Below are 13,392 nucleotides of genomic sequence, written 5' to 3'. Positions count from 1 at the left end.
ACGGTTGGTACGCCACCTTCCCCGAGAGACTTCCACTCGGCAGTACCCGTAGGAACCAGAATGTACATATACGGGGGACGCAGCACCGACGGACCAGACGAAGAAGTTTACTGTACTCGCATATATTACCTGGATATTGCAACCAACACGTGGTATTCTCCAGAAACAAGTGGCGACATTCCTGTCGGAAGGCGTAGTCATTGTTCCTGTGAGATTTATTTTTAATATATTTTTATCCTAATATATATATATCCCACACAGCGAGACTTGGATTTCATTCTTGAGTTTTTTTTTTATCTTAATTTGATCACAAGTCAATCCTAGGAGCTTGCACACTATAGCGAAACCTGATAACTGCTAGTGAGTTTATCGTGATACCAACACGATCCTCATCCATCAGGAACTGACTGAAAACAAAAAAATCTCTTTAGTAAAATTATATATTCAATGATATTATTTTTCATTTTCAAAATTCAGTTGATTTTACAAAAATGTTTCAAGTGTTTTTTTTTTCAGTTTTCTTTTTCCAACACGCATTTATTTATCAATTCATAATTAATTAACAATTCAATCCTGAAATATCATGTATTTGTTTTGTTTTCGAATTTAGGGCTGTACAAGGATAATGTTTATGTTTTTGGAGGATATAATGGTAAAACTGACGAGCATTTTAATGATCTTTATAAGTTTTCTCCACAAACTTGTACTTGGACCCGCCTCAATATACCAGGCTATGTTCCCTGCATCCGAAGACGACAATGCTGTTTACTCATTCAGGACAAGATGTATCTGTTTGGTGGCACTGGGTGAGAAATACATAAATATGTACATACCATACTAATACTTCCATGGCAAAAGGTGACGGTTACAGTTTTTGATCATTTTTAAGAATGATTTTCAATTGTACGCTCTTAGGATGCTTGTCCACTACCCGGAATTTTACCATCCAGCAGTCCGGTTTTGAAAAATGAAAGCCACTACGACAGTTTAGCGTGATCGAATTTACAAGCAACGTATTCACGCACCGATCAAGAACTCAGATCCGAAGAAAGATAGACAAAAGCACAAGCCAATCCAAGCCAATCATCGTTTCAAAACACTAACTGATGTGCCGGACGATAATATTCCGTATAATTCCGTGTAGTGGTCAAACGCCCTTATACGTCCAATATTATTATGAGTTTTCAAAACGTTATCTCAATATGTAATTTATATTTATTTCTTTATAAGATCTAAAAAAAACTTATTTTAACTGCTTATGAAAATTATATGAAGAAGAATTAACAAAATTTGTAGCAAATTAGATCCTGTTAAATGATCTTAATGCATTTTTTTCAGGCCTAAAAGTAATATTCGACCAAGAGCACGACGTAATACAGACATGGAAGAATTTTTACTCGACAAAAGTGACTTGCATATATTGGATTACCAACCTTCACTTAAAACATTGTGCATATTGACAGTTCTGAAACATAAACTCAACTTTGAAGATTTGCCAAGTGACCTAATGTAAGTAAAAAAAAAAAAATATTTGTATGGTGAAAACATAAAAAATAATATTTATACTCGGTGAAAACCAAATGCCGCCTATACAATGCCTGCATGGCTCCTGTTCTCTTATACGACTGTGAAACATGGCACCTTACAAGGGCCCAGAGCAGCCGTGTACTAAGCTTTGAGAATAGGTGTTTGTGGAGAATCTTAGGCGTGCGGTGGTTTGACTTTGTGAGGAATGAGGAGATAAGGCGTAGGACGCAGCAAATCTTGGTCACAACTGTCGTCAAAAAAAGGCGATTCAGTTGGCTTGGCCATGTACTCCGCATGCTTCCTGAGAGCTTTAATCAAGCTCGCCTCTTTTACAAGGCATCAGGTTCGCGCCGCCCAGGACGACCACTGCTGACAATTCGTCGGCAGTTCTCGTCAGAACTTCGGGACGCGGATCTGACTTGGGAGGATGCAAGGGAGCTGGCAGCCGACAGAAAAGCCTGGAGACAGTTTGTGGACTCCATATGCTCCACCTAGGGAGCGTATATGGTTATTATTTTATTATTTATGGTGAACTTTTTGAAATTGAAATTGAAAATAAGCAAATAATTCAATCTTATTTTTTATTGGCTTTGCTTGTACAAATTTTTATAGCGTTTAATTAACCTTTATAAGAGAGAACACCTCTTTATTGGGCCATAGATTCCAATATAAATATTACATGATTTTAATAATGAGATTTTTTTAGCAAAAATTGTCATATCTGAGTACGCCATGATTATCCAGGAGATAGATGCCTTAATATGATGTAATTATCCCGAAAGATGTTTCTGCATTGTCAAAAACATTTGATGATGGCTCATAAAATGAGTAAATAAATCATATATGGAAATTTTTAAAGCATTGTGAGCTTGAAAACGTAAGACGTCACGCGGTTGTGGAAATTGAAAGCTTATAAGGGTTTTATAATCATGAAGTAAAAGTTTTTCTTTTTACACACATATATTATTCATCTTAACACATAATACATATAGGTTTTTCAAGTACTATACATTGTCACATGAAATAGGTTATAGTTTTTCACGATATAAGCAACACATCAATATCATAGCTCTTATAAATTAATATAAAATACAACAAAATAAAATTCTACATAAATTTTCCTACTATATTTAACACAAATAACTTGCTCACAATTTTATATAACATTCTATTTTATAATAAAAATATGCAGTAAAGTTCTCTTTATACAAACACTTGTAAAATAAAACGTAGGATATACACATCATTAAAAAATATCATTTATATCTTAATGCATAGCATGAGATCAATATACCCTTCAATAATGTTGGACCGTCTCAAACTTGATATGAATAAAAATAAAGGATTTGTGTTTTACTCAAATTTCAATTCATTATGAATTTCAAGAAAACCTTAAATTAATGAACTTTATCTCGAAACCACTAGCAAGACATTCATACATATCCGCCAACGATATGTTTATGATGTGGCAAAATATCTACTTTTAATATAATAAAATTACTCTATGTCTTTATTATAATAAAATACACTCTAAAAAGGTAACTCCGTTTACAGTAGCATTTACTTAAGCGACTAAGGGATTATAGACTTTAAGCAGATATAATACAATTTTTAAAAAATACTCTTTTAACCTGCTGTTATGGTTGGTCTTTAAATTAATATCTTGGAATTGGTTGAATAGGACTTGTATTGTTGTTCGGTTTGGTTAAATATTACTTTACGAGTTCAAAGTTGAATTAAAATGTATTATACTATGTATTCAGTAATTTACTTCTTTACTTTGTTACAGAAATGATATTAGGATTACGACAGTCCCAAATCAAATAACCAGGCCCACTACTCAATCTGGATAAAAATAAACAACGGAGAATCCCATATGATACAAAATGTCTTAAGTAAATCTATTATTTTTTATTGAAAATAATAACAATATTTATCATTTCATTTATAACTTTTCTCACTAAAAATAATATGTACGGTCAAAATAATTAATTTTTAAAAATAATATACTATATCAAAGAGTAAATCTACTCAGGTGACTTGATGTCAATATTTTTTCAAAATTTTCTATCATATTCTTTAAGACTTTTCACCGTCATTATTTAAACTTTATAATAATAAAAAATTGTAAAATACACAATTGTTAACGGTTGTGGCAACTAATTTGTAGCAGATATTTAAAAGTTTAAATAACAAAATGCAGTTTAACGTGTCCAGTAGAGATTTTTCAAATTTCTCGAATTACTGGAAATATGCTTTTTATATTTACATTACATTTTAAAAGTTGTCCTCAATGTTTTTAAAACATGGTGTAGATGTCGATGATATGCCGATTTGGAATTAAATAGTCAGTACTTTAATGTGAATATTAAAAAAAATACTAAATAAGAAATTATGTCTCACCATACGTTGATGATTCTCAACATAATGGTGCATCAATACATCACAACATAGCGATGCGTCGGTATGTATAAACAACATTGGTTCCGATCAACAGGTTAAAAATTATAAAAGGTGCACTAAAATACTGTGATAAAATGTTAAACAGTACGTACATAGATAAAAATATATTAATAAAATAGAAACAATTAAATGTTGCAATTTTAATAAAAATTAAAGCTTGATTTTGAATTATTACATATTTTATTTCAACCTTTCCTCTTGTATTTTTTGTAAATAAAACTAGTTTTTTTTTACTAGTTTTAAATTAATATATGGATCGTATTTTTGGTAACTTTAATTCTATTTGTAGTGTACATTTATGTATTTAGTTTGAATAAAGTATTACATCTATATTTGCACAGATTTTCAGTTAATTTCGTCCTATAGAGATTGATCATAATATACTTTTATTTCAATTTAATATTTATTTTGTTTTCATCTGATTTTATATACATCGAAATCATATCCGTAATACTGTTTTGTTCTGTAATATAATAACTAATAATTTTATTTTTACATGGTGGTTATATCCCAGAGAATACCATGGTATAAAAATACACATTGTAAACATATTGACTGTGTTTAAAATCAATAAAATTAAATATAGAAAAAATAAGACATTTGATATTTTATTTATTCTAAATGCACCAACTTCCTGTGGGCAAAATATAGATCATGCAAGCATTTTTTTTAAATCAAGCAATATATGTATTTGACAGTTGAATTGAAAATATGCTTGAAATCTTTTTAAAAGTATATTTAACAATTAAACAGCCAGTATGTTTTTTTAAATTTAATTAATGATGCTTTTTTATAATATTTGTATAGTTAAGTTGTGTTAATGATACACATAAATAAATACAAAATCTTTCTTCTCCCAAAGTTTTTAAGCTGTGTTCAATCAAAATAATACTTTTATTGAGAATCAGATTATTTTCTTAAACCAGAGTATAAAAACAGAATTATGCATCTTGGACTAACTTTTAACTTTTATTTGTTAAATCTTAAAATATTCTTACTGAACTATAAATACATTACTACATACTTGTTGACTACACTTTCTTGAGAACCCTATGTTTTTTTGGTATATATTTATTATGATCGATAAAATGTTCATATTTAAATTATTTTAAAATGAGAATTTAAGAAAAGAAAAAAAGCCACCATGCTGAATGGGCACGGTGTCAACTTGATGCAGTGTCAACTTCAAATACATTAAAGCAAGGTGATCAGTCCTGCGCTCCAAATTCTCAGGTCTAGGAACGGAATATAATATATTTTATGGGATGTGGATTCGGTAAATGAAAGGCCCAAGGTGAAAGACATTACTGTTTTATAAGAAAGTAAATATAGAAAGAACAGTAGATAAGAAAAAGGATATCTAGTACCTGTACTTGTACCAGCTTGTGTAAGTTGTACACTGCTAATTTGTACATTGTAATTTGTCCGCCTCCATAGTGTAATGGTCAGCACGCTCGGCTACCGTTCTGGAGGTCCCGGGTTCGATTACCAAGGGGGGGGTCAAATAAATATAAGTGATTTTTTCACTGTAATATTTATTCAATATTACCCTGGACTGGTACCTGAAGCGGAGGGCTGATCACCTTTCCTTCAAGATAACACTGTGTTTATATGATACAGTGCCCTATGCATCATTGGAGTGCGGATAAGGGTTTGATATAATTTGTACAAGTCCACTGAGGATAATCACAATAATAATAATAATTTTGGATAGTTTATATAGCGCCATTTTTATAAGATATTACCTCAAGGGCGCTTAATAATACATTTATCTACACAATGGTAAAGGAATGGTAGTTATCACTAGTTGGTAAGGGACCAGGCCCTCACCAATGAGATTACAATAAAATTTGAACTATAAAAATTACAATACTTTGACCAAAACCATTCCAATGGCTGCCCCGAAACTTACTCCAATACCCAGCATGGCGGCCATCATAGAGGAAGCCCTTTCCTTTTCATGATGCTCTACAAACCTGCAAAAATGTTAATAAATATTAGATTTTCAAGCAATGGCAATGATGCAAAATTACTCATCTTGAAATACCACATTGTATTTCTATTATTAGCAGATGAATGTTGACAAATCCAAAATCATAGTTTGGTTGAAAGAGATGAATGTAGAGGAGCAAAACTTGACACGATCAGGTATACCAAATACTTGAAAGCGGTCAGGACTTTTAAAAAAATTACCGTTAGTGTTTGCACTCGGCTCATAAATATAAGGTAAATCCGCGGATAAGAGATTCTTGCACATTTACTGCAGTGCTTTCAAAGACACATTGTATGGAAAAAAAAGAAAGAGCAGTGCAGTTCAGCCGCTCCGCTCCACCACACTTTGGCTCCATATATACTGATACAAGGTAAAATAACAGTATGTACAAGAGAGAAGCCATTATATATAAAAATAAAAATAAAAATTGCCAGGTTAGAGTCGAAATAATCGGTGGCTATGTTTGAGGAGATGCATGAACGTGAAAGAGGCGGATAATGTTTGCTAAGACAGGAGTGTAGTAGTAAGACAGTAAGCGCAGGGATGATCACCTTGCCTTCATGTAAAGTAATGATCAAGATAACACTGCGTTAATACGATGCAGTGCCCTATGCACCATTGGGTGCGGATAAGGGTTAGAAGAAGACAGTAGTGTGGCATTCTATTCTCTCTGCTTACCTCTGCAGAGCAGCAGCGTGATGGTTAGTTAGTTACTTCGAAGACACCAAGCAAACATAATATTATAAAATATATAATAAATATTTTCAGTTTTTTTTTTAAGCATAATTTTATTTCTCATCAAACATGTTTTGTATTAATTACCTGGCTGCATTAATCATGGATATATTAGCAATATAGCCATTGGATACGGCAAACAAGCACATCAAGATTATGAATCCCCAGTCGGAACTTATTATGATCGGCAAGTACTTTCTAGGATGGGCATTACACATCATGAACAGCGGAACTGCCAACACCCTCACCACGGCTACTGCTCCAATAATCCAAGACTTCTTTTCAGGCTGAAATTAAAACATACAACACTTTAAAGATTAATAACGTACATAATATTGTATAAGGAACGCCAGGATAGCGGAAGTATGCGAGATCGAAGATGTCGTTAGGCGGAGGAGGCAACAAAGGAGACAATGGTATGCGCATGTGAGGAGAATGGAACCAATCAGACTCCCTTACATTGCAATATACCCAAGGTAAACGACTCCCGGGCAGACCACCAAAGAGATGGATCGACACCGCAGGAGGCTAATCCCTCTTAAAACAGGCCACAAGGCCTACACCAAGCAGAAGAAGAGGATAATATTGTTTCATGAGAATGAAAATTAATTTCAGAGTCAATCTTCACATATTTAAATTAATCTTTTAATTACCTTTAGCAAAATTCCTGCCATAACCCGCCCGGCATAATCACCGCAGTTATATATCAAGTAATTCACAACAGGTACAAAAAATATATCTGAAAAAAAAATTGCATGGTGAATATAAAAACATTATTTGTTAGGAATTGATATCGTAGGAGTCTTTAGTACGAACATAAAATATCACTAGAAATCTTTTTAAATTAATGGATAATTTTCAATTATCATATTCAAAAGAAACATGGGTCCCAAGCAACGGTAATTTATAAGTGAAAATTATAATTTTAAATGGATGAGGGTAGTATAGTATATACAGGGTGTAAAAATTAAATTATTTTTTTGTTTTTGTATGAACTTTTTATAATGTGGCCAAATGTTAACATGTTTTATGAATCTAGGTATGAGAGTATGAATTACGCTTTATACTGCGCATTTTTGTTTTAGGCACACAAATAAATAAATAATTTATACTTACTATTCCAATCTCCTCCTGCGCCACTGTGGTGTGACTCAATAAGGACTGTAACTCCTGGATACACGGCTGTTGTGACTAGAAACACCAGACCTACAGATCCGCAGTAAATCCAAATCTTCTTTAGTATCTGAACATTGGACAAAAACATAACACGGTTGTTGGTAGAAATCCCTAAGTCCCTGCATCCTCCGTGGATGTAAAAGGTGAAGAACTCCACTTTAGATATGAACAGATAGGACAGCAGCGACACTGCGATCATTATATCACCGATGATGAAGTAAATCATGGCGCTGTGAACAGCCGACACCTTGAATGTGAGGGAGAGGATCTGCGCCACGGCCGCGATAATGCCACCAAGAGCCTGGCCATTCACAACGGCGGCCATATACTTAGTTGAAAATTTTCCCGCTATTCCGTACAAGCTTCCTCCGAATACAGCACCCGCACCTAAAACATTCAAAGTAAATTAATATTTAGCCATATTAAGCAACTATATAAACCGAAATTAATTTGAATACTTGGTTTTTTAATGAACTAACTTTTTTAAATCGAGTTATTCATTTGAAAATATTAAATAACTAACCATTATTCATATAAATAAAATTATCAAACAACTTCTTGATATTTATGTGCTTCTTTCTTTCAATCACTAATTTTTCTTCACATAAAAAATATTTTTATCGCAATAGCTTTTATATAATAAATACTTTTTATAAATCATTCATAAAAAATATAAATGAAATGGTATATTTTAGTATGATAATAAAGATTTTTTATGACATCAATTTTCAACATAATTCAAATGAATATAACAATATGTACTAATAAATTTTGTATAATTGTTTCTTTTATAAAATACTTAAGCGCCCAATCACCTAATTAGCAATGTAATTGACATATAACTATTGTTTACATTTTTTAAACATAATCCTTATTTTTACCATACTGAAAGCATCTTAATTATTTAATGATGTAAAATCATAGTTAAAATTGTATAATTGTATCATACTTTAGGTATTTATCAATTAGGTCATCTCAACAAATCGCCCAACATCATTTGACATGAGATGATTCATACCTATTAATTAGGTCACTAAAACGATATGATAATAAATTATATTGTACATGAACCATAACCAGTTAGAATCAACTCCATCATACTGGCATAGCCCAAGTAGAGATAACATTCGGACTTTAGTAAACGATATTTACCATTGATAACTACTACAGTGACCATTGTGATGATAAAGAATCCATTTTGCCAATCATCCGTGTCAACTTGAACCATTACTGTAGTCAGAATAAATAACAGCGTGATGACAAAGAGAGATCCTCCCATGCGTATTGATAAAGGGACTCTGAAACAATTGTAATAATAAATATTTATAAATAATCCAACTCTGATGGGTAGAGCAAGAACGACAAGAAGTTAGAATAGGGTACTCATATTTTCCTCTAGATCCTGTTGGGACATTGGAGTAAAGGTGGAGAATGACTGGAGCATTTCGTCGTAACATAACGTCGTAACATCGCTCGCGGCGAGTATCACCAAGCATCCGAAACTATGGATGGAGCGCTCGGCTTGGTGTACTGACTGCCTGAATGCTCGCATCGTAACGTGTTACGTTACGACGAAACGCTCCGGTCAGTCTCCACCTTAAAAGATCTAACGTACTTCAAATTGACAATCAAAAAAATAAGGTCACTGGCTCCCAAACTTTATCTGTAGGTTTTTAGGAACCAAAAATATTTCATTGACAAGGAAGAAGGAAATTTCGATATACATCATTTGTAAATACAATACATGATTGGAGAAATGAGAAGAGCACTTGACTGGATTAAAATTTTTAAAAACACTTACACAATACATACACAAAATTGTTTAAATGTACAAAGGGTTAAAAATTTTAAGTGAGATTCCAGAAAACCTGAAAAATGAAAGCAAGCTGAGTGAAATTAAAACGAAATGTTACAATTATCATTAAGAGAAATATATCATATTAATATATGATTAAAATATAAATGCTTATAAATCATGAAATGTAATACGAAATATTAGTTATTACATGGTGTATGTAATTGTGATATTAACTAACTTATTTTTCTATATGTTGATGTGCGTTACCCAGAGAACAAAATTTGGTCATAGTTACCAATAACATGAAAACAATTCAATGGGCAAGAATGAAATAAATCATAAGCTCAAGATCCCAGTCGAGCCACTGTTATATTTAATCTGAACCCAGTTATCTCCCTACAAAGCCTATGATCTCTCGGATGGTAGCCAAATATTTCAATGAATATAATTAACATATTCATTCATTCATTCATTCAAACCCTTATCCGCACCCCAATGGTGCATAAGGCACTGCATCATTTAAACGCAGTGTTATCTGGATCGTTAACACATGAATGTGTTAACGATCAAACGGAGGGCTGATCACCTTTCTTTCAGGAATGGTGATCAGCCCTTTGCCTCCGCTACCGGTCCAAGGTAATATTGAATAAATATAAGGGTGACAAATATAAGAGTTAACATTTAAAAATGGTAAATGTTCTTACAGATGGCTGTACAAAGAGCTGACAATCAGGCATGCTGTACTAGGAATGGATGCCGCTACATTCAAGTAGGATGTAAATTCCGCTTGAAATTGTGTTTTCCCCAGGCGCAGTGTTTCATTATGCGGTGTAATATCACGAAACTTGTACATCCAATACTGTAAAATATTTATTCTAATTAATAATTATGCATAGTTACTGAATGCCTAGAATAATAATAGCATTTTATTTCAAGGATAATTGTACACACTAAATGACTAGATACATATTATTATCATCAGCTAATCTTCCAACATTCAACATTCTATTATAATGATATGTATCTTTACTGTTGTAAGATATATATTTTTTTAATTAAACACTTTATTTTTTTATTGACCAATAAAACAGTTCACACAACGGCAGTGTGTTTAGACTGGTAAAAGTTATACATGTAAATTGTAATTTATAAGATATATACATCTTTTATCCAGGTATATTACAAAATTTGTTAAATACTATATTATAATATTGAAACAAAGCGATTCTTAAAGTTGAAAACAATTTTTTTTCACAACAATTTTTTGGTTCAAGGTGAAAAATACTTTTATTGGGATGGTAATAATAATATGGCCAATTTATATAGCGCCATTTTTGTGAGGTTGAAATCATGTCAAGGGCACTCAAAGGGATGTTAATATTGTATTTTTATGTTATGTTATTCTTTTTTTTTTTTTTTTTTAAATAATATGAAAATAACTCCTGTAATTGGAGATAATCCAGATTTTGTGAACAAGTATTTGGACACACTCAAAATGTTGTTTATGTTATTCAAATGAGATGTCTAAATCTATTTACAATTGGCGTATCTAACTGTTTATTTTCAGATGATGACCTAATTAGTGAATTGTGCTTGAGGAAAAATATCCTCTCTCTGTTATAATCATAGGGTACTCCAGCTCCTTCACAATTTTCCTTAAATAATATATATATACAATTTTTTCCATATTTTTGTTTGTTTATACTTTTGTTTACATTTGAGTACGTAAATATATACATACAAATTTAAATTTATACTTTTGAAATATACGTGACAGAATTGAGTTTTATTTAAACCAGTAAATATATTTCTCGGTATCTCTATCAACATAATTTCTTGAGCTTCACTGAATTAAGCCCCAGATATAAGCTATCAACAATTGATATTTCTTGTTGAACTAGTTCTTTTAGATGTAAATGAATGAGACAAAATGTAACAATAATTTTATCGCTTTCCAATCAATTTAAACTGAATGAATCAGCATTACGAATATTAATGTTTTTAGAGATTAGTTAACTTTAATAAATTCAATCTGTATCTTAAAACTTTTGCCTACAACCAATGTCAGCATAAACTCCCTCATACTCAAATCTCGATATGCTTAAAAATATGTGTATATTTGTAAACATCTTACATCATTTGCTGTCACGAAAAAATTCCATGGCATTAAGGAAGTTACACCGTACAAATAAAAAAGAAAATAAACAAATTTATAGTGATCTACAGGTTCACTCGAAGATTTGGGAGACGGCGTATTGTCCACCAACTCTCTAATCTCACAATCTTCATTATATTGATCTTCAGTTTCTTGATAAATATCAGAGTTAATTGAACCCGCCATTATTACTTAATTACGTTTCTTTTCATAAAATTAATTACTTAAAAATTATACGGGTAAAAAGAAGCTAACAGTACAAATATCTAGATCAAAAATATACACTCGACAATGACATTATTTTGACAGCTGAAACCAAAGATTATATACTGCCACAGACTAACTATTGATACTGCTGAAACAAAGTAATTTGATCGCACTACTATTATTTACTACGATTCTTCCTCATCTTTTTATTGTTCAATAAATAAAAAAATATATGGTTAGTCAATACGCTGGCCACCATAGAAAAACTATCACGGCCCAAAAATGGCACGTATCAAATGCTCATTTTTAAGCCTAATGATTACGGCATTGGGCTACTAGATATTGCTGCTTTGATAACAGTGTCGTCATCATTCATATTTTATAAAATTAATTTTATAAACTCCAGATAATTCAAAGATTTAACTTGTTTTGATTGTTCATCTTTCAGACAATGAAATGTAATATTAAAAGTTAGTTGTATAAAGCTGTGATATTATTTTTAAAATACATTTTTTCGTGTCTAGGAAATTAAAAGTATGGAATAAATTAATAAAAAAAATTGCCTTTCTTAAAAAAAATCCAATAAAAATTCATTTATTTACTACACGCACCTCTTCATTATTTTTTCAACACCGGTTATTGTCAATTAGGTCAGGAGTCATTCGATATGCAATATTTTGCGTACGGCATAAAAAGGGGGTTGATATCAAAGATTATATACTAGTAAATATGGTTGATATTAAGTGAGCAATATTTTTTTGTTAGTCGAAAATTTATAACATTGAATACATTTCGTTAACTAAATTTCAAGAGATGTATTCGTCGCGCCAAAGATATAACAATGTCTTAGTGTATTTACAAATTATTACTTTACTCTAGAATTATTAATGTTTAAATCGCAGTATTTCTAGCAAAGTTATCCCAAAAGTTTTTGTAACCAAAGGGTTAACATTTCTCTTCTATAATTTCTTTGCGTAAAAATTATTTACACCGTCCGCCTCCGTAGTGTAATAATCAGCACACTCGGCTATCATACTGGAGGTCCCAGGTTTGATTACCAAGGGGGAGGTGGTGTCAAATAAATACAAGTGATTTTTAAATTTAATTATTTGTTCAAATTACCCTGGACTGGTATTTGTTTCGGAGGACTGATCACCCTTCCTTCATGTGTCAACGATCAAGGTAACACTGCATTGATATGATGCAGTGCTCCATGTATCATCGGGTGCGGATGAGGGTTTGAAGAAGATAAATTATAAACAGAAGAGATGACATTATGTACAATATTGAATAAGGTACATTTTATATTTAAAAGAAAAAAAAACATTGTGATGATTA

At 31.7% G+C, this 13,392-nt stretch overlaps 2 protein-coding genes across 3 annotated transcripts in view; one reads left to right on the top strand and one right to left on the bottom strand.

The window, feature by feature from the left end:
• LOC148303176 (kelch domain-containing protein 3-like) overlaps positions 1-13,392 on the top strand; it is a 56,942-nt gene that overhangs the window by 1,787 nt on the left and 41,763 nt on the right. Inside the window, exons 2-6 of one of the 2 annotated variants that reach the window (XM_088270400.1) lie at positions 1-208; positions 611-806; positions 1,339-1,509; positions 3,317-3,424; positions 3,839-4,351. The exon at positions 1-208 is cut by the window's left edge and continues 246 nt beyond it. In XM_088270400.1, coding sequence (XP_088126526.1) covers positions 1-208; positions 611-806; positions 1,339-1,509; positions 3,317-3,380 — 639 coding nt within the window. In that variant the 3' untranslated portion in view covers positions 3,381-3,424; positions 3,839-4,351. Of the gene's footprint in view, positions 209-610; positions 807-1,338; positions 1,510-3,316; positions 5,490-13,392 lie in introns of those variants that run through there. The other variant, XR_015838513.1, reaches the window with a different exon arrangement.
• Positions 3,836-12,174, bottom strand: Ent1 (Equilibrative nucleoside transporter 1). Its single transcript, XM_088270399.1, has 7 exons — positions 11,827-12,174; positions 10,397-10,551; positions 9,047-9,192; positions 7,835-8,281; positions 7,372-7,457; positions 6,806-7,005; positions 3,836-5,966 (listed from the first exon to the last, which is right to left on the bottom strand). Exons 1-7 carry the CDS (start codon positions 12,031-12,033, stop codon positions 5,855-5,857), a joined length of 1,353 nt encoding a protein of 450 aa, XP_088126525.1. The 5' UTR covers positions 12,034-12,174; the 3' UTR covers positions 3,836-5,854.

The sequence above is a fragment of the Brachycentrus maculatus genome, unplaced genomic scaffold (assembly GCF_059751285.1).
Source record: "Brachycentrus maculatus isolate JH-2025_06_01 unplaced genomic scaffold, ASM5975128v1 h1tg000382l, whole genome shotgun sequence".
Classification (NCBI taxonomy): Eukaryota; Metazoa; Arthropoda; class Insecta; order Trichoptera; family Brachycentridae; genus Brachycentrus; species Brachycentrus maculatus.
This window is presented reverse-complemented; position numbering and strand designations above follow the sequence as displayed.